General features: G+C 44.0%; 1 protein-coding gene across 1 annotated transcript in view; it reads left to right on the plus strand.

Moving 5' to 3' along the window:
* LOC111845149 (vesicle-fusing ATPase) overlaps positions 1-21714 on the plus strand; it is a 28097-nt gene extending 6383 nt beyond the window's left edge. Inside the window, exons 4-22 of the mRNA XM_023814320.2 lie at positions 953-992; positions 1919-2085; positions 2868-2975; positions 3188-3263; positions 4189-4344; positions 5651-5850; positions 7189-7354; positions 7518-7592; positions 7698-7885; positions 9417-9512; positions 10094-10250; positions 10553-10686; positions 10840-10906; positions 12289-12368; positions 13821-13955; positions 14197-14310; positions 17552-17607; positions 18494-18565; positions 19916-21714. Of these exons, the coding sequence (XP_023670088.1) occupies positions 953-992; positions 1919-2085; positions 2868-2975; positions 3188-3263; positions 4189-4344; positions 5651-5850; positions 7189-7354; positions 7518-7592; positions 7698-7885; positions 9417-9512; positions 10094-10250; positions 10553-10686; positions 10840-10906; positions 12289-12368; positions 13821-13955; positions 14197-14310; positions 17552-17607; positions 18494-18527 (2049 nt within the window). The 3' untranslated portion in view covers positions 18528-18565; positions 19916-21714. The remainder of the gene's footprint in view (positions 1-952; positions 993-1918; positions 2086-2867; positions 2976-3187; positions 3264-4188; positions 4345-5650; positions 5851-7188; positions 7355-7517; positions 7593-7697; positions 7886-9416; positions 9513-10093; positions 10251-10552; positions 10687-10839; positions 10907-12288; positions 12369-13820; positions 13956-14196; positions 14311-17551; positions 17608-18493; positions 18566-19915) is intronic.
* Positions 21715-22217: the final 503 nt, after the last annotated feature.

Raw genomic sequence — 22217 nt, forward strand, 5'->3', positions numbered from 1 at the left:
GACCGGTGCTGGCCAGTAATAACCAATGATGCAGGTATTCAGTTTACCTGTTGTGAGCACTGTGTAATGACTAGTGATGCTAATGCACAGCTGACTAGTGCTAACCTATTGTGACCACTGGTGGCTAATGGTAACCAATTATGCTAATGCACAGTTAGTTAATGGTAACGTAAGCAGTGATACTAATTCCCAGCTGACCCTTGTCTTGTTACTAGCATTCCTGCATGCTCCTTGTTCTCTCTCTCTATTTCCACCATTACCTCTGACACCTGTGTGCTTCTGCCCGTCTTCTTCAGTAGACATGAAAGCAACAGCGCCTTTCAGGTACAACAATCATCTCCCTATTTTACAGATAGATCTGTAAAATAGAGTTAAATCACAGTGAGAAGTGCCAGTAGAAGCTGCCAATCTTCTGATGTTGCCCCATAACACAAAAGCTTGAATCGCACTGTTTTGAAGATATGCCAGATGGCTTATGTTTAGATTGACATTTTAACCTGTCAGTAATTATCAGAAGCACACTAGTTACATTTGGAATGCCTCTAATTCTATTACCTTTTTCTCTGACGTTCGCTCCTCCTCGTTGCTGCTGTTGTTCAGTCATGCTCTTTGTTACAGCTGCATTATAGTAATCAGGATTTTCTTGGCCCGCGGGTGGTCTGGATTTATTCTAATGTACATTTAATATAATCGGTAAAGTTGCAGCAATATCATGTAATATCCATATATTGAATTGTCAATGACACAGATCAGATGGTTCATGCTCGTTTAACCACTACAATCGTTTAAGTTCCCTGCAACCCTGTGATGGATGGATGGATGGATGGAATTGCTTGTGGCCTCTTCATGCTGTAGCTAAATTAGCTTACTTGCTGGTAGCCATGTTATGGGCCTTCTGGTTATGCAGAGCATATTTGTCTTTTGAAAGTAATCTGTTTGTTCTGTCCTTCAGAGAAAATGGGCTGGAATTTCCATTGGGCAGGAGGTTGAAGGTAAGGGCATAATGGCAATGCATGTGGAGGCTGATATCTGGACATACATGTCTAAGCTTGGAAGAGAGACTTGGGATATTTGCATAAGTGTGTCTATTAAAGGTATGTGGAAATCAAAGTATACACCACCAATCTGATGTTTTGGGGCCAGCTGTATTCCCCTTCATCAATGGCTTCCTTTGATCTGGAAGCTGTTTGTACCTGTTAGTGTATACTTTGAAATCACTGTAACCAAAGCGGGGTGTAAAACAATATTTCTTAATATTTACAATCCTAAATCTGAGTGTATGTGCCTCTGATCAAAAGGTCTCTAGTTCAAGCCTAGTCCTGGCAGAATAGACACGTCTGTAGGTTCTTGAGTATGATCCTTAACCCCCAGCTCCATGGGCGCCGCTGCAGGTGGCTGCCCTTCACTGCCAAGCTTACGAGCTCCTACATATGTGTCTGTGTGTCATGGAGAGCAAGATGGGGTCGGCGAAATGAGAATTTCTCCACGGGGATCAATAAACCACCACCACCATCATCATCATCGCTTTTGCTGCTGCTGTTGTTTCTTCCTCCTGATGTATAAATCCCTTACACAAAATTTTGAAGGACACGTCTATGGAAGGGAATTGATACTTTGATAATGCTGAATCCAAAGTGAGGCATAAAATAACATTTATTAGGATTCACAGTACGCCTCTAAATCTAAATGTAGCAGGAAGGTAAACCAGTTACCACGCTTCCTTCCCTCACAGACACTGTTCCCTTTTTTTTACCTGACTTGTGCACTTTCACCATCATCATCCACAGTAAACATAGAGGATATCATTAAGAGTATGTGCTGAGTGTTACGTAGACAGTGCAGAAAAGGGCGGTCTTGTAGCCATAGTATCGATGTCCAGCGAGTTTACTGTGTTCCATTTTCTCTCCCACAACCACAGTGGCTTCCTACGTGTTTGACAAGACCAAGCAGTGCATTGGCACCATGACCATGGAGGTAGATTTCCTGCAAAAGAAGAACATAGACAGCAGCCCCTATGACTCTGATAAGATGGCGACGGAGTTCATCCAGCACTTTAATAGTCAGGGCTTCAGTGTGGGGCAGCAGGTAAGGCACTGGGACTGTGTAATGTGAGGGGGGGGGTACTTAAATCACTATACAGCACTCTGCATATTTGTTCTGAGTAGGGGTGGGCAATCTTTCCAAAAAAAATCATATCACGATCCTTTAAACACAAAATCACAATCCACGATCTGAATTGCGATCTGTCTTTTCAATGTGGCACATACATAAAAGAATATCCTCAATCTCATTAAGACCCAAGTTACACTTTATTTTATTTTAAACTTCAACTGTGAACAGATTACATAGAAAAATAATTCTAGAAGTAATAAAATGTAAACCAGGGCAATTTTAGTACGCTCCTAGCACGCAACAAATTGTTTTCAACTTCACGCCGGAGAGCCGTGATGGGGACATGGGAAATAATTTGCCCAATCTCAACGGGAAATCATTCAGTTGGTTTGTTGGCTTGACCCTCATCCATTAGTATACAGTTTTAGAACAATCTACAATTATCAGATCGCGCACCCCTAGTCCAGAGATGGATGGTAATTGCATAAGCACCAAGGCTCGCTATGCAGGTGTCTGGTACTATTGCTGTAGTCTTTTGACAGCTGAGCCCAGCTGCCTGTTTTGTAGTAGTGGCTGTGTCCGTGTCATTCTTCAGGATTCCAGTCTGAAGATCTTGTTTTAGATAATCAAATCAGTGTTGAGTTGTGTTAAAGTCTGTTCCATTAAAGTAACTTTCTCTTTTTTTTTCTCTCTCTCTCTCTTCCCCTCTTCCTTCCTTTCTCCCCTTTGGTCTGATGGATATGGCTTCTTCATAGCTGGTCTTCAGCTTCTGCGACAAACTCTTTGCCTTGCAGGTCAAGGACATTGAGGCTATGGACCCTAGCATCCTCAGGGGTGAGCAAGGCTCTGGGAAAAAGCAGAAGGTAAGTTTCTGGAAGATGAGAGGATCATGCTAGTGTTTCAGAACACAGAAGGGCTGTAATACATCTGAGTGAGGGCTGGATCACAGTACAGAGAGACGGAAGAGGGAAGGTCCTTCCTTTAATGCCATTTCTCTTGGAGAGAGCAGAGCTTGGCTTTGTGCTCCTCTGCTCCTCATCGCTTTTCTGACCTTTGCTGTTCTCCCTTTCTGCAGATTGACATTGGCCTGTTGCTAGGCAATAGTCAGGTGATTTTTGAGAAAGCAGAGAACTCATCTATCACCCTGGTTGGTAGGTGCAGCCTAAGGTGTAAATATGGCTTTTATTGTACATGCCAGTTATTATAAAATGTATATTTTCCATTTGCCTATGTTTTAAGTAGGGGTACATCATGACAATTGTTAATATTTTTAAGTGCTCTAATAATAATTTCATTCATTATTTTCCTGTAAGTACTACTATCCATAATAGCAGTAATTATTTTATGCTTAGGTCTTTTTTTTCCACTCCTCAGGTAAGTTTATCTTGTTGTACACACACAGTCCACCAGGTGGCAGCACAAACATTCATTTTTCCGATAGCTTTAAGGCACTGCAGTCAGTATTACTATTATTATAAGGCGATAGTAGACTTTTAAAAATTTAGTTGCCAATACCAATTTAAGTTGCTTTTTGTTTTTTAAATAGTCCTTTTTTTCTGCCAGCAAACAAAGTGATATTAACCAGTAGATCTGCTGCGCTATTAAGATATTAGCAAGCAGATATACTTGTAGAACAGAATTCTATTCATAAAATATTGATCTTTAACTTTAATTTACTTTTAATTAACTTTTTAAATTCAGTATAAATTTCTGAATAACTTTCACTTTAATTTTTCATTTTTTTCCTTTTAAATATATGTAATAAATATATGTAGATACTGATGGTAAGAAAAGCATTTTAAGACTGAGGTGCATCAGTGTGCTATGAAAATGTCCGGCAGATCGAGATCTTTAGTGAAATATTTAATCCCAGTGTGACCCTGGGTTATGAGGGGATACATTATTACAGTATGTGTGAATCATTTCAGTAAGTGCTTAATCATTATAATATGATGGGTCAGTCGGTTGATCCCTATACCTCCTGTGATGTCCCTCTCCTCTCCGGTTCTCCTCTGGTTCCCGCCTTTTCCCTCACAGACTCCTCTGCATGTCTCCCTTTTCCTTGACGTTCCGTAGGGAAGGCCAAGACCAGGGAGGCGCGCCAGTCCATCATCAACCCGGACTGGAACTTCGAGCGCATGGGCATTGGAGGTCTGGACAAGGAGTTCTCCGACATCTTCAGGCGGGCCTTCGCCTCCCGCGTCTTTCCGCCTGATATCGTGGAGCAGATGGGTGAGCTCTCTTCCCATCGCGTTAGATACTTGGTGTTCTAATCACAAATGATCTTGTGTGTATTGTACTCTATAGAATGTCCTGTGTGCCATTTCACACGCACTATGAGAAGTGGCCTTCTGGTTTCCATACATTTCAGTCTCCAATGTCCTACGTTGACTTGTGACTTTAGAGTATCAGTGTCTCACTACTCCATCCATTCATTGCCCAGTTTTTATTTGGCATAAATTACTTTTGTAGTCACCAAAAGGTGTTTTAACTGTCATCTAAAGGGTTGATCAGAACTGTGTATTACGGAATAAACTGTGCAGTTATGTCACGATAGAGCATAAATAGGCTGAGAACAGGCTGAGTGACTCTTTGTGCATGTGCCCTGGGACACCCCCCCCCCATACACACACACACACACACACACACATTCTACCTGCGATTCTCAGCTTGAGAGATGACCTTTCAGAATACTGATCTACATTGCAGTGAGCCTTTGGCGTCCGACAGCTGGCCACCTTAATGAGATGGTGGGTTTCGATAAGTTAAAGGTGAGGGTATAATTACAGATTGTTCAAGAGTACAGGTGCTGAGACAGACAGAGCGCTGGGTCGGGGGCTTGGCGGGTTGTGAGCACAAATGGCTTGCGATGAACGACACCTGCCTCAAAGGTCAGCCAGCCAGAAAATATGCTAGTATGAGAGTCTAGAAGGAGTCTGTCACCTCTCTGTCCCAGCGTGACCTTTAAAAGAGAACAGAAATAGAAGGGGCTGCCTGTATCACGGTTTGACATTGCTTAATTCGTTGCAATAAAACATGCCAGATACCTCCTGAGCTGCAGCTGGTAATGTTCTCAGTGGTGACCTGGAGTTGTGGACAAAAGGTTGGCAGTAAGATCCCAAGAGTAGAAGGATGTCCTTGTAGAATAAAGGACTTCACCGAACTTTCTTAATTTTGTCTTAAGCTGTGTCTTGCTTTGAAAAAAGTAGACCTGCCAAACAAGCAAGCAAGCATGCAACCAAGAACCAAAGAAACCAAACAAACAAAAACAGCATTATATGCTCATATATTGCGATGATGTTTGTATCTGTAAATGCCGACCAGTTGGGTGTAGCTGAATGGGATATTATCTAAAATCAAGACCTCCTGCCATGTCTCCTCCTTTGATGGAGCTGATTGCTTTCTGGCAGCCCCATGGAGAAGTTCCCCTTGGTTTACATGCATTCTTAGCTTTGGTTTATAGATGTTTTTTTGGATTGTCCAGTCCACCGGTGCCCGATGAGCTTCCTCCATCACGTTGCTCTCTGTCTGTGCCCAGGCTGCAAGCACGTGAAGGGCATCCTGCTCTACGGCCCCCCCGGCTGCGGCAAGACCCTCATGGCGCGGCAGATCGGCAAGATGCTGAACGCCCGCGAGCCCAAGGTGGTCAACGGGCCTGAGATTCTCAACAAGTACGTGGGCGAGTCTGAGGCCAACATCCGCAAGCTGTTTGCCGACGCGGAGGACGAGCAGAAGCGGGTGAGGAGGCCTGGAGCGCTGGTGATACAGAGAGTGGCCTTTAGCCGCCCGTTAGTGCTGCATGGCATGCAGGCTAAGTGCTGCCACCTTTTCTCCAGTTCATCTCAGTATTTTTGGAATTTGCATGTCCTCCTCATGTTTGCAGGTCTTTTCTCTAGGCGCTTTGGTTTCCAAAGGTACACAGCTGAGTGAATTGGTGCCTCTAAATGGCCCGTAGTGTTTGCCCTGCAGTGGGCTGGCATTCTGTCTAGGGTGTCCCCTGTCTCATGGCTTCTACTTTCTGGGGTATGGTCCAGGCCTGTATGGGGTGATGGATGGATGGATGGATGGATGGATAGATGCATGCTCAGTGAATGATCCGTTCTCATATGGCTATGTGAGAACTCTTTTTATAGAGTGAGAACCCTTTTATAGTGTGAGAACTCTTATCAGCTGTGAATGTTTGTCGTAATGATTTTGAGCTTTGGTTACTATGACAATTGCAAATCGCTGGTTAGGACGCAAAGCACCCCCCCCCACCCCCCCGAGCCCGATTGTATCCCATATGAGTACACAGCATGGCAGTCTGTGTGGGACAGTGAGGGGTTCCGTCCTCACCTCCTAATGAGCGTGCCCTTATCCTGGAGAGCCCGTAGGGGCCGCTGGGACCCGCGTGATAATCACATCCCCACACCTGCCGTAAATGTTACGTCTGCAGACAGGAGGGCGGAGCGAGAGCTGCCTCCGCGTGTGACCGCCTGTCCTGTTCCATGGCACTGTGAGCGGCACATATGGTCGCTTCATTTATTACTGAACTGCAAAGCAGAAAACTGACCGGTTTGTGGTTCATTGATGCCATTTTGAAACATGCCCAAAAACACTGTGACCCAACATTCATTGTCTATAGCAGCATTCCAGCTCTCTGTTTCATCTGTGAGTAAGAACCTGGAAGATATTTTTTGTTAATATTAAAGGCTGGACATAATTGGAATTTTCACCATTTAAAATTAAAACATGGATTTTTCCCCATAAATGTGCGCGCGCATATATATGTATATGTATGTGTATCTCTCTCTCTCTCATTGGAACACTTTTATTATTGAAAAGCCCAGATTCCTTTAGTGAAAATACATAGGCTTTTCTCAGTTTTTATTTAAATACATGTTATTCATTGGTGTTTGCCTTACTTATTGTGCCCAATACGAATTGCACTTTGATTAAAGTTTCACCTGGCTGATAAATCTGATGCTGAAAATGTGTACATTATACACTAATCGCTTTTTTGTAGATATTCACAGGGACTGGTTTTGTTTAGGAGCAACTTCCCTAACCCTTTCTCTTCATCCCAATCCCTTCCAGCTTGGTGCCAACAGCGGCCTGCACATAATCATCTTTGATGAGATCGATGCCATCTGCAAGCAGCGCGGCAGCATGGCGGGAAGCACAGGGGTCCACGACACCGTAGTTAACCAGCTGCTGTCCAAGATAGATGGCGTGGAGCAGCTCAACAATATTTTGGTCATCGGTACTGTCCAGTGTGGAGTGGGAGGGGGGGATTCTTTCATGACTGGCTTTGGATGCTCTTCTGTTAAAGCTACTGTACAAAGAGATGTTCACCTGGTCGCTGTCCTCTTCCTGGATATTGGGTTGAACCCCCGAATGTCTATCCTTTATTCTTTATATCTCAGGTATGACCAATCGACCAGACCTGATTGACGAGGCCCTGCTGAGACCTGGGAGGTTGGAGGTGAAGATGGAGATTGGTAAAGCCCGCCAAGTCCAGCTTCAGTTCAGCCTGAGGTGTTGAGACCTTTTTCCATCACACATTTAAACTCTTGCCTCAACTCTTTGCCTTCCCTGCTCCTCAGGCTTGCCGGATGAGAAGGGTCGAGTGCAGATCTTGAACATCCACACGGCTAAGATGCGGGAGTTCAAGCTGCTTGCTTTCGACGTGGACGTGCAGGAGCTGGCCACAGACACCAAAAATTTCAGTGGTGCTGAGCTGGAAGGACTGGTTCGTGCCGCCCAGTCCACTGCCATGAACCGCCACATCAAGGTGAGCCCTCGTTCCTACGGTATGGGTTTGTACTCACCCATCCATTTTCACCAGCTCCTTATTCATCCAGGTTTGGGTATGTCAGAATGCACAATAGGCATTACAATGATCCCCGCTATATCGCGGTCCAGCTATCACTCCCCCACTATATCGTGGATTTTTCCCAGACGCAGTTCTCTGCTTATCTCATGCTTTGCTTGTGGTCCGATTGTTGTGAGCAAACTTTTTGTGAATTATGTTACTCATATCCTTAGCCCGACATCCACATATATGTGTTTACAAAGTGTGTTTTAATAAGTTTACATGTGTTTAAAGCATGTGGGAGTGGTATTTTAAGGCTTAAACTATTAATTTTTTTGTTTATCTATATGGTCTTTCTATATCGCGTAACTTCTGCCATAGGTGGGTATCATCGTAATTGACATAAAGAGCGGTGCAGGCCGTAGGTTTTATAAGGCTGGGCTAGTGTGTCCTCTCAGGCGGGAAACATACCATGTAAGAGGCTGAATTTTGCATGAGTTGATGGAGTCTTGTGGGAAATGCGTAAATGCCAGCCAGAATCAGGTTGCAGCAGGTGAAAGGATGATCTGGATAAGGAGCCGTGCAGAGCACTTTGACATGAACAGGTCATTTGTTAGCTAGTTTATACAGTAGTGATGCCCCCCTAGCTCTGGATAGACCTTTCCAAGTTATTTGAAGAAAGTAACAATAATCTATTGATCACTATTAAGATTAGTGGAGCATCACATTGTCTGATTCAGAAATACAAATTGGGCGATGAATCTAACTTCGTTTGACTTACTTTCTAATTACAAGTTTGAATTACTTTCTAATTTCAGTTTCCTTTGTTCCTGAAAGAAAGCCATGGTAAATTGTTAATGTTTCCCTAATTTCAGAGTTACATTGTTGCGCTAGATTAATAGTAAAATGGAGATCTCCAGTGCTTTATGACTGAAAACTACACAGGTTTGTTAGTTCTGGCAGAACATGAAGTAGGGTTTGTTGGGATTGTTACGTTGGTCTGTTTGTGGCCCTCATTATCAACGTGAGGGTGTTTAGTATGGAAAAAGCACATGTGCCTGCAGAGAGAGATGCTCTCCTGGCAGAGGCACACTGCTCTCTCGTGTCTGATATTTGATAGTGTTGAAATGTCCTGTTGAGGGATTATACAGGTGTGATGACTGTTTTGCTTCCCAGAGCCTTGTGTCAGCAGGTTTCTGTATTGAGAAAGCTTGAATAATTAACCTTATTTGAGTTACTAATGCCTGTTTTATAGAGATTAATTGCATATTTTGGCCAACTTCTTTCCTTGATTTGGAAACCTTTGCGATGTGTTCTTGGGAAGAGCAAGGAGATGATTTTGAATTTCAGTTTCAGACGTTGAAGCGGCTGCCTCTCCAGTCCCCCTTCATGCACGCTGCTGAAAGTGTTTCTGCTGAAGTTGAAAATTGGGAATCTTTGCAGAGTAAAGAGAGCAGTGTGGTGTTCTGTGTTTCTGCCGTTTCCCATATCACTCCTCATGTTTCTGCAGGCTAGTGCAAAGGTGGAGGTTGACATGGAAAAAGCGGAGAAGCTACAAGTCACTCGAGGGGATTTCTTGGCCTCCCTGGAAAATGACATCAAGCCTGTAAGTTTGTTGTATTCTCACCCCTGCCTTCAGTACAGGAATAATCACATTTGTACATATGTGGATGTATATCCAGTGGGTGGATTCTGGAATACCTAACAATTAAAGCTACAGAGGGAAGATGTATTGGGCTGAATGCTGCCAATTAGTCGTGTGCATTGGGTATGAAAGAGATCTGGCAATTGGCACCTTGGTATGTGCTATTTCCAATCTACAAGGCAACTAACAATTTGAAAGAGGCCAAATAGTCAGTGACCGATGTACCAAAAACTGCACTGCCAAAAACTGCACTGGCAAAAACATATTTAACATATACAAGACTTCCCTTATCGCATATAGGATGTATAATGTGATATAGTATTTATTTTATATTTTCATCGTCTCCTAGAATGTAGTTGACGCCTAGCCATTTGCTTATGCTCACTTGAACTAAAACAGTTCCTAACCAGATGTCCTACAGATGAGCCTAACCATTCTGTCCTGTCTCAGTAAGGTTACCGCTAGCCTTAATACTTCAGGAAGCTGAGATGCCCTAAAAGGGGGATGTACAGAGTGATAGTCAGTCTTTTGTTGTTCCTCAGGCCTTCGGCACAAACCAGGAGGACTATGCCAGCTATATCATGAATGGCATCATCAAGTGGGGCGACCCGGTAACCCGCATTCTGGATGATGGGGAGCTGTTAGTCCAACAGACCAAAAACAGTGACCGGACACCCCTGGTCGCTGTGCTGCTGGAGGGTTGGTTACACCATGGTTACACACGTGCTACACACACAAGGATATATGTGCACATTTACATCTTTATGCTGTTCACTGAAAATTAGACTCTTTGAAATTTTACTGATTTGAAGCAAAAAAAAAAAAATGTAATTATTGGCTATAGCGTCTTTTTGATGATTTACTGTATTTTGTAAGCAAACCGGTTTTACACTTTGAATGTCAGTGTTATGGTGTGGATCTAGATCCACCATATTGGAAATGTCCCACTGACTGTCTGTGCTGCAGGAAGTTGTGTCACCTCTGCTGATTTTGTGCTCCAGGTCCTCCTCACAGTGGAAAGACGGCACTGGCTGCCAAAATATCAGAAGATTCTCAGTTCCCGTTCATTAAAATTTGCTCTCCTGACAAGATGATTGGCCACTCCGAGATTGCCAAGTGTCAGACCATCAAGAAGGTGTGGGGGATGCTTCTCAAGGGCATTTACAGTAACTTGTGGTGTGCACAATGACACAGTCTGTTTTTGTCTTGAACTTCCTGTCAAATCTACCTGTTGTTATTCTTGCATCTTGCGGTGTCTATAAGCAGTCTGTTGCTGCTTGTCTTCTAGATATTTGATGATGCCTACAAATCCCAGCTGAGCTGTGTGGTGGTTGATGACATTGAACGACTGCTTGGTAAGTCCATGTCTCTCCTTGTTCCCCGACACAAATGTGCCTACATAAATAAACTAAAGTCCTGTGGTAGAGCCTGGATTACAACTGCCAGACAGCAGCCTAACTGCAGCCTACTCTTCTCAGTCCATTTCTTTGATCCTTCATAATCCATAAAAAATATCACCATGTGGCCAGTTCTTCTCATCAAAATTTGAGAATTTAATTTTTATTGACAAAATAGCTTCATTGTTCGCATTTTGATATGATCTGTGAGGCAGCAGCATGTTTCCTGAGCACTTTGGGACAGGATATTCTGTTGCTTTGTCCTGTCTTGTGAACTTTTAATGACACCCGGCTGTATTCATGGTGAATAAAGCCAGCTACTCAAGCTATAATGCTGCAGTGTATTTAGGGACACATGAACTGGGACACATGAACTCTTATTCCCTAATAAATTGTTTTGATTTTGGCCTTACTGTTTTCAGGAGACCCAGCCAGGCAGGTTGGGATCGTTCCTTGGCCACATGGCATGTGATTCATTGTCTGCGCTATCCAACAATACAGACCCTCACCATAAATTTACTGCTCCTCTGTATATGTTAAGATATTGTAATATCTAGTCTTTCCGAGATAGTGTGTCTGTTTCTAATTAGTCATTGTTCAAGCAATTGATCATCTGTGAATCAGATTTATTCGTGTTTACACTGGTTGGTTTATATTTTTTTTTCCAAGGGTGGAAAGTTTTGTTGAGGTGTGCCCTGTGGAACAGCTAAAATGCAAATTTCCTGCTGGAATGTAAAGAGGAGCAGGTAGCCAAAAGTTGACAGATCAGAGTAACCTAGGTGCCCCATGCAAAAAAAAAAAAAAAGTATGTGTTGTAAAGAGAGATTAAAAGTGAATTGGCTAGAAATAGGTGAAGATAGAAATGCTTGCTGTACATTATCTGTTTACATGATCTGCTATGTGCGTAATACTGATCCAGGACTAACGTGTTGTCCTGCTTAATGCACTGAGGTCAGAACTTGTGTTTCGGGTTAAGGAGCCTTCAAAGCTTCTTGGTAACCATTTATGAGTGCCGTTTCTAATAATTAAACTGAATTCACTTCAGCAGTATTTTATTGCAGTCCCTATTGGAAAATAATAAATTAAATCAACAAACGATCACAACAAAGTAATAAAACACTTCATAATGGAGAAAAGGGAGCAGTTGTAGGTGTCGCTCCAGGGTTGCATTTTTTTTTCTTTTTTTTTGGCTGCTCTGTTGCATTCCTTTGCCGTCTGGGTAACTTACGGTAAAAGGTGGGACCTATAGAAAAACGCTTACACCGTATAGAGATGAGATTTTGTGGCTGTTTCTTCACTGTTAATGCTCTCTGTTCAAAGTGTCTTTATTCTATTGACAGATTATGTTCCAATTGGGCCACGTTTCTCCAATTTGGTCCTACAAGCCCTTCTGGTCCTCCTGAAGAAGCCCCCTCCTCGTGTGAGTATGCTGCCCATCAGCCAATCATGCACTGGCATCTGTAGCTTCTGAGGTGGCCTCCGCTCTGAGAGTCCATGGCAGGACTTGTTGTTAGTTTGCTGTGTGGTCGTGTTTGTATTCTACACGAGCATGATGCCCATTGTCCGGCTGCTATTCCAGTGCTTGCAGGAAGGTGGCAGCAGATCGCGTCCCAGCTATTATGATTCTTCGAGAAGTCTAGAAGAAAGTTGTCTTCCAACCCTGTAAAAACTATTTCAAGAGCTTTTTTTTTGAAGATTGTGACGGACCTTCTTTTTAATTTCTTTGCTGTATAGTTCAGCAAATTCACCATCTAAACATTTTTGAAAGCATTCTGTATGCTATTGTATACTGAGTAACATATAAACATAAACACAATAGCAGTGTAAATGTTGCAGTTTGTATTAATTCAGCCTTTCAGTTAGCTGGATCTCCCTAGCGTGTGTGCGTGTGCTATCGGGGTCAGTAGCTGTGTGTGTAGCTGTGTATCCGAGCCGCAGGCCAGCCCTGAATGGGAGCGGAGCTGTTTCTCCGGGATTGTAAAGCTGCAGGCCCAGTGGGGAGCCGGGGGCAGAGGAGAATGGGCCCTGTGAGAGAGCGGAGAAGCTGGCAGCACCGCCGCCTGTGTGGCACCTCATCTGCATGCAGGCTCACACACCATGCGCCATGGGGGGGTGGGAGGGGAGGCCCACACAATAATCCCTCCAGTATCCCTCCAAGCAGCCCCTGCTCCCCAAACGCTGGCCTCTGGGAATCTGCTGCCTCGCAGTTCCACCTGGATCTTCAGAGGGGATCTTCTCAAACGCACCGATAGTTGAATGAGGAACTGTGCCAGTTAGACCCCTATTCTCCTAGTGTGGCGTTTTTCAACCTGTTCCTCAGGAACCCTCAGACAGTCCACCTTTTTGTTCCCTCCCAGCTCCTAGTTGGGGTGGAGCAAAAATGTGGACTGTCAGGCAGGGAGATGGAAGGGAGCAAAAACATGGACGGTCTGGGGGTCCCCAAGGACTGGGTCGGGAAACGCTGTCCTAGTAACACAGTTGCAGTTAACAAATAGCTGCACTGCTCTGTTCCTCAACAAAGAGCCAGGTGACCCAGAGCAGCAGCCGTCTTTGTAATCCTTAAAGTACTGCTTGCATATCACTTTACTGGTACTTTACCCATAGGAAGTGGAGAATAGAGGGCATGACTATGTAACAGTCCATGCAGACATGACCTGCTGAAAGGCGCGTTTGCGATAAATCTGGTTAATCATGTTAAACCAACCAACACGTGTGTGTTAACCAATGCATACATGTGCTGTAGAAGTGTTTTTTTATTTCTTATGTCCCTTAGCCTCCATTGCCTTTGAAGACGAGGATGAATACATTTGGGGGCTATAGGGCTTCCAGATCCATGGCCATTTTCTTGACAATGTCTTATTTTGTCACGCAGGGGCGCAAACTGCTGATCATTGGCACCACCAGCCGCAAGGATGTCCTGCAGGAGATGGAGATGCTGGACGCCTTCAGCACTACTATCCCTGTACCCAACATCTCCACAGGAGAGCAGCTGGTAGAGGCACTGGAGGTGAGAAATGGAGACCCGAGTTAGCTTCACGGAGTTGGAGGCAGTGGGGAATTACGCAAACACAGTGTGATAACGATGCCGATGATCCTTGATTATTTTGGGCATGGCAGAATTTTATGGTGTTCCAACCATCTGCTGTGTACAACCACGCATTTATCAAATCTCTCCGTAAGCAACTAATTGATGTTTGCTCAAGGACTTTGAGGCTGCAACCAGATTTTTGTCGATATGTTTTCATTAGCTGCTCGGCAGCTTCAAGGACAAAGAGCGGGCCATGATCGCTAAGGAAGTCAAGGGCAAATCCATCTGGATTGGCATCAAGAAGCTGCTGATGCTCATCGAGATGTCGCTGCAGGTGAGGAGGGGTCCCCCGATTCCAGTGAGCTCCATCTCCTCTAAATGCTGCAAACGCAGGGCAGTACCGGCTGTGGCTGGGGAAAATCTGGCTGTGGCTTGAAGTTTTTTCCTCTGGGGCTGAATCTGGTCAAAACAAATGTGTGTAAGTTTCTTTATTGTCATTTCGTGTACATGTGCCTCCTGAAAACTGTCACTTAATAATACTGCAACAACACAATTACAGTAAGTCGGGGAATCAAAGAATGACAGCATGAAACGGGCACTAAATCTGTCACTAAACAGTAACACAAAATGAAACAAATAAAATTGTGCACATGATCAACTGTTTTTTCTACAGTGCCCTGATGCCTGTTTTATAATTGGCAGCTTTTCAATAGCTGTATTGCTTGTGGGCAGCAAGTAAGTTTTTGCCTTGTGGCTCCAGTGCTGATGTTTCTGTGCTTTCTGCCAGAAGGCAGAGCAGCTGTGTAGCGTGACTCAAGTCCTTAATGCTGCTCGCAATCCCAAGGCAGCCTGTGGTAAAAATCTCCTGAAGTGAAAGCAGATGTCTCCTCATGATCTTCTGAGCAATCCTCACTACCTACTGCAGTGCTTTGGAGTCTAAAGCCAAACAGGTTACATGCAGTGACGTAAATCAGCTAGTGCTGCTGGAGTGTGTCATGCACCTGTAGATGTTGGTGAGAACTTCTGGTGATACCTGGACCTACCTCGGGTGTCTAAAGAAGTAAAGATGTTGGTGTGTACTTGATTACTGCAGATGTGTGTTGTGAGCTTGTAAAGCTGTTGACTTTCTGCACAGCTGATCAGCCTGTGTAAATCCACCTTCTCCTTCCTGAAATCGATGACACGCTCCTTGATCATTCAGACTGTCTCCTTTTGTTTTTTGTTGGGACTTTAATGGTTACAATGTTTTTAAAACTGGCTTAGCCAAGCCAAAACTGTCTTTGAACTGAGCAGGTGCTGGTGATTCTTCAAGGTCTAAGTTGAAGTTTGACGCTTCACTGGTGATAATGTATGCAAAACTTCCACAAATGACTCAGAATCAGGTCCTCTGCTTATAACACAGGAGTTTAATCAATAGAAAATATTATTAGGTTGGTGTTTGACTCTGAGGGCTAGTGCCTGTGATTGGAAGGTTGTTGGTTCAAATCCCGGGGTCTTCTGAGTAATGTCACTACTGAGTCCTTGAGCAAGGCCCTTAACTCTAATTGATCTTGGTGCTGGCTAACCCTGCTTTATCTGTTCTCTGTTGCTGTGTGTAAAAGTGTCTGCGAAATAAATAAGTGGAAATAAATTAGCAGTTGTGTTGTGGGAATGTTTATATGACTTCAGTTAGTGCCCTGGGTTGTGTTTGGATTAAAACACCGGAGTATCTTTAGTTGTAATGATTCTCTGCATTAGTGTCTGTTAACTGGCTGCAGCCACCTAAAGTGCCTCCGTAACACTGCAGCTGCCAGTGTACCTGCTGTGGTTCCCCGGGTTTGTCGCAGCAGAACGCAGTGTAAGTGCAGTGGAATGCATGAATGCAGGGAGATGTTTCCTCCGGAGAGGTATGAGCTGGAGTTTGCTGGGACTTGCTGTTCAGCTGCTCTGCTTCAACATGACAGCAGAACCTAATTTCCCTCCACCTCACTCACACACCCATACAGTAGCGCGCCCCCCCCCCCCCCCCCCCACCGCTTTCATTTCCCCTAATTTACTTTTTCCTCCCCTCTGCTCGTTTCGTACTTTGTGCATAAGTTAGACTTTGCTCATGTTCTAACTTAAACAGCCAAAGGCGCTCCAAATGATAAGTTATTGCTCACACATTGATGTTAATGTTCTTCCGCCGCTCCTCTATCCCTCCCTCCCTTCCTCCTCACCTCCCTCCCTCTTCCCTTCCCCCCTCCCCACACTTTATCGCCGATTTCTCTGTGAGGGCTTCAGGGGTACCTTTCACGCTTTGTTTAATTGCTCATACGTTTTAAGAGTTTTAACTCCAGAACTGAACAGCTATTTTATCCTGTTAGGATCACTAGCAAATCAAAGTCGTCTTATCATCCATGTAGTCGCATAACGGTCTGTTTTTTAGCAAATTATGAATGTCTGATGTACTATCAGCGTGAATAGAAAAGTAACTTGCAGTTTTTTGTATATATACAATGATAGACCTGCTTGCAAAGTGCAAGAGTGAGATAATTGATCAGATGCCAAAGTGGTAAATTTGGTATGCAAGCCCTTGGTTAAAGTATTTCCATAGCAATACTGGATAGGTACAAGGAGGAAATAAAGCAGAATTCTTCTTGTTTGTTTCAATCCAGCACCTTTACAGAAAAGTTTTTGCATTCATCCAAAAAATAATTAGATGTTTTCATTAATGCCAACAATAGTCCTTAATAATTTATGATGACTGTGACACTTCTGTGTATCATTAGCCAAGAAAAATTATCAAAAGAAATTATTGACGTTGGTGTTGAGTTGTGTTGCTAATTGGGATACAAGTCAGACAGAAAATCATTAGGTCGCATTTATTATGAAATAATGGTAATGCAACCCTTTGGCGTTCTCTTATTCTTCCCTAAGTAGGAGGGCTTATTGTCCATATAATGAGGCCATTAAAATGGGTCGGGTAGCAATTAATTAGTGGAATATTGCTATTGTGTGTCATTGGTAGTACTAATATGTCAGCATAGGGCTCGCCGAGTGTCTGTTTTTGTGGGCTGCCCCCAGTCTCCTTCCTGGAGTGTATGTGCAGAGTTTAGGGAGCAGAACCGACCGGCTTGACCCCGGGGCGCTTCTTCCCCCAGCCGCGTGTTGCTGGGGCAGGTATGGCTGTCGTCATGCCCCAGCCCTGCGGATTTATCACCAGCCCCTCTCACGCAGTAATCCGCTCATCCCGGCCCAGCGCAGACACCCCCAGGCACTCCCTGCCACCCCCAACGCGCTCTCCCGATCCCAGCGGAAGGCTGGCAGGGTGAAGGATTACTGCTCAGCAGTGGCCCAAGTCCCATCCGCGTCTCCGTCTTTGTGAGGAGCCGACGTGTTGCGTCATGGAGCCCAGCTCTGCGGCTTCAGTGCGACAACGCCGGGGAGCTGAGCTTCACCCCCTAAGATGCTGTTAGAGGAAAATGTAATAGGGGGGGGCTGAATTTTGGCTAAGTGTACAGCCTGACAGCAACGTAGCCGCACTCCGCTGTCTCGCGATGTCGATGGAGAGCAGCCCCTCACCTGGATGTCTGTGTTGGCTGCTTGTGTTTCAGATGGACCCAGAATACCGGGTCAGCAAGTTCCTGACTCTGCTCGGAGACGAGGGCGCGTGAGTGTCTGCCGCCAAAAAGAGTCGCGTGTGCAGGCTGAGCTCCGGCCCCCGTCGGGGAGCCTGTGTATTTATTAAATGCCAGTCAAATGATTCATTTCAGGTCAGTCAAAAATGGCTGAAATGTAGTGACGTTGATCTTAATAATAATAATAATAATAATAAATATATCTTCTGTTTGTGGGGCCAGAGTGATGTTGCTAAACAAAATGCAAAGATGTCAGGAGCAGAAGCATATTAAATGTCCCTCTTGCATCCTTGGGCTGGTTTTTGGTCCTGGATCTTGAAGATGTGGGTCAGGGTGGAAAAGGGGCAACTGCTAATTATCAGATGTCAAAATGCATGATAATTGGCAGATCATAAACATCGGCCTTTATTTGTCCTATTAATTGATAGGCATTAAATATTACTGACTTACCCAAGATGCATTCTGCTGACTGAACAGATCTGAAGTACTGCAGTTAAATATATTTTCTAAGTAAACAATTGCTGAAAAATGTGCAGTTCCTGCATACATCCATAATAGTTCTCAGGTGTTGCTGACCACATCAGGAATTGAGAATTTGAATATCATTGTTCTTTTTTTAAGAAAAATATTGCCAAAATGTGAAATGCGTAGATTGGTCCCAAATGTATTTCACAGAACGTAGGCCCTGCCATTATTTAAATAGTACAGCTGCCTATTTGTGCGTTGTGTGTTTCCAGTCTGAGGCCTCCAGTAGCTTCAGGGTAACCAGTACGTGCTGTTAGATGGCCTTGCTGACATGGGCCAATGGGCTGCCTTTCAGACACTCTGTTCCCATTGGTGGCTTGTGCCAGGATGTCCCCAAAAGGTTTCTCTGCCATTTCAGGCCTTTTCCTCATGATTGTATTTTCTGATCACCAGGCTGAGAGGACGTCTCAGCAGTGCGCACGTCTGAGAGCCTGCGCATGCTTCTGAAGGCTTCCGTAACTCATGGTAAGGGGTCCTGCGCACTAATCAGTTCATAGTTCACACACAGTTAACATGTCAAAGAGAACTGTAGCTATGCTGAAATTCCCTGTGACACCAACACTGGGTGTGGTGCTGATTGGAAATAGCAACATTATTACTCAGCCTAGTAACTCTATTGCCCCAGATCCTCTCCCCTAACACCAGCACTGTCTACGGAACCCTCCCTTAATGTGAACACGCTACCCCAGATCCTCTCCCCTAACACCAGCACTGTCTACGGAACCCTCCCTTAATGTGAACACGCTACCCCAGATCCTCTCCCCTAACACCAGCACTGTCTACGGAACCCTCCCTTAATGTGAACACGCTACCCCAGATCCTCTCCCCTAACACCAGCACTGTCTACGGAACCCTCCCTTAATGTGAACACGCTACCCCAGATCCTCTCCCCTAACACCAGCACTGTCTAAGGAACCCTCCCTTAATGTGAACACGCTACCCCAGATCCTCTCCCCTAACACCAGCACTGTCTACGGAACCCTCCCTTAATGTGAACACGCTACCCCAGATCCTCTCCCCTAACACCAGCACTGTCTACGGAACCCTCCCTTAATGTGAACACGCTACCCCAGATCCTCTCCCCTAACACCAGCACTGTCTACGGAACCCTCCCTTAATGTGAACACGCTACCCCAGATCCTCTCCCCTAACACCAGCACTGTCTAAGGGACCCTCCCTTAATGTGAACACGCTACCCCAGATCCTCTCCCCTAACACCAGCACAGTCTAAGGGACCCTCCCTTAGCCTGAACACACTGGCCCACATTATATGCATACCATTTGCAATGTGATGAGCATAACATCAGATAAGAGGGTGACCATCTGGAAGTAGTTTGCGCTTTTAACAACAACTAGTAGCACAGTGATTTGCAATATTTGTAAAAACTTTGAGAGGTGGAAGCAGCACTTATTGGAAAATCCCACTGAACAAAGCTCACGGAATCGTGCGAGACAATGCGAGTAATATGGAAACAGCAATGGATGATTTGGGAGCTACATGTAGCTTGGGCTCTTTTGTGTACTCAGCTTGTGATAACAGCCCCTCGTGTATCACAAGTATAAATATATATTTATTAATTAAGATATTAAAGTAAAAAAAGGTCTTTTATCGGAATCTGTATCGGTATCGGCAGTTCTGTATCAGAATCAGATCGGAACTGAAAAAATGTTGGTGGACCCATCCCTACACACTGCTGCACAGGTGATGTTAAACATTGCGTGCAGCAGCACCGTAGCACAATGCCTAGGCTGCGCCCCTTAGCTCCAGCTCTGGTTTTCACCCCGCTTACTGTCCCTTGCTTCTCCTTCCTGTAGACAGCAGAGCGCCCTCCATATCCAACACACAGGGAGACTTTGAGACATCAAGAAGCAGAGATTATACATTTCATCTCTTATAAATGTTGACAATCTGACAGTAAGTGCGATGTGTCCCCCTCCGCCCTAAATGGCCTCAGTTTTGTACTGCCCGCCTGCATGTTTTCAGTAGCTACTATAAATCTCCCCTAACTATCGAGCAGTGAGTAACTTATTACTATACGTCTATTATATAGTTTTAGTCACTCTTGTATAATTTGAATTAAAAACAGCCTGTGTCCCGTTCTGTTGCCATTGCAGTCTTGTTCTATGTTGCAGGTATATATTTGCACATATATGTGAAGTATTTTAATATAAACTCAGATACAGTCATGCTTGTGGATATAAAATATACATTCTATGCTGTGTAGAGGTGTACCTGTTCGGTGTTTATGTTATGTATGCATCTATATATTGTGTGAGTGTATTTATAATGAATAACTTAAATTGACAATTTAAATTAACATCATTGTTAGTGAGTGTTTGATCCGCGCAAAGAAGCGTTACTCAGTCTTGATCTGTCAGCTCCAGTCTTAGTGTTGACACTGCCATCGATATTTCCCCCCCCCCCCCCCCCCCCCATTAAAGAGCACTGTTTATGAATTTGATACCCCACTGGTGTAGGCATGCAGGTGATTACTGAGATTCAGCACATTGTATAAGTATAAAACTACTTAGGACAAATACTTAAAGCAAGTCATGCATGTTTCTAACAGTATCTGTTTCAATGGTGGCCTGAGACACAAAATCAAACAGCATTCCCTGGGAATACCCCTGAAAGTGCATGACTCGATATACTGACGTCTAGTTCGGCATCTGGTTATTTTTAAATATTTGATTCACAATGCATTATAAGTCTTCTAACTTGCTCTTGAATTAGTTTAAATTGCACTTGAGAATAACAATAAATGTTTATAGCATTGTTGAGGAGAAGTGCTTGTGGTTTGTTGTCAGGCACTCTGAATGTGAAGGACTAGTGTCTGCTGATTTAAAGTGGCATGTACTGCCTAGTGCCCATTTATCCTCAGCCCTTGTTCCTCAGTCCATCCAAGTGAACAGGCTCTTCACAGATTTACTGATGTTGACCATGAACATGCAGTGCATTGTGGGAATACCTTCTTTATGTTGGGAAACTCGCTGAGAAAACTGTATTCTCTTCCTTTGCAGAAATTTGTATAGCCGTATTCTTCTCTAAAACATCTGTTGTGATTCAAATTAGATTAATCCAGTTACATTTTTTAAATTATGCTGTCTGAATCTATAGAATGTATTAACCATTCCTTGAATTTGTGTTTCACTTAGTGGATGTTTAGTCTCTCTGATTTGTTGGTGTCGATATGGGGGAGATGTGTCTGTCTCAGCCGGCGGGATGCTGACGTGAGGGGCGGTGTGTCTCCTTGCATGTGCTGAACATTTCTGAGGTTGCTTGTGAGTAATTAGTTTGCCAGGGAAATGAGAACAGCAGGCTGTGCACATGTACCGTAGATGCTGTGTTTGTTAACCAGACACATGGGCAGTGTAAAGCAGTGTTTTGTCCCAGCTCACGGCTGTCAGGTGTGTTTAAGGGGATTTTATTCCATGTGTGGATCAGTCTTGTGTGCACATATGCTTGCATCTGGACTGTGTGCATTGGGTCTACATTGCAGATATTTTCTACAAATTTTTATTGTAGCGTTTTTACTGTAAGCATGAGTCCAAAGCTGCTTCTCATGTAAAGTGGCAGGATTCAAATGTGATGTTTCAATAAAAATGCGAAGAGATTTTGTGTATGTGTATGTGTATGTGTGTGTGTGTGTGTGTGTGTGTGTGTGTGTGTGTGTGATTTTTTCCCCCCCTGTTCATGTCATCAAGTGAGAACACTAAAAGCAGACACTGTGGGCAGAGCACCTACAGCAGAGCATGGTTATGCAAATGTAACCAATTCCAATGTTAAACTGATATAATTACAGATTGTGCTTTAGAAACTTAATAATAAAAAAAAAGAATCTCCATGCATGTAGTTTTTGTTTATTTTTACATCTGCCCCTCCTTTATTCTTTAAAAGCCATGTTCTATTCCCTTATGTGCTGTTTGCATTCAGAGTTATTTTTTTTTATCCAGGATCATGGCGTATGGAAATAACAAAAAAGCCTTTTTTTATTTAACTATAGATAATGTCATGTTCATTTTATTATGTAAGGTCTAAGACTATGTCAGACAGTTAAGTACATTTTGCAGTGGAATAATGAACTGAGGTGTCTATTTCATTGCCTGTATACACGTT

This window comes from Paramormyrops kingsleyae, chromosome 5 (assembly GCF_048594095.1).
Source record: "Paramormyrops kingsleyae isolate MSU_618 chromosome 5, PKINGS_0.4, whole genome shotgun sequence".
Classification (NCBI taxonomy): Eukaryota; Metazoa; Chordata; class Actinopteri; order Osteoglossiformes; family Mormyridae; genus Paramormyrops; species Paramormyrops kingsleyae.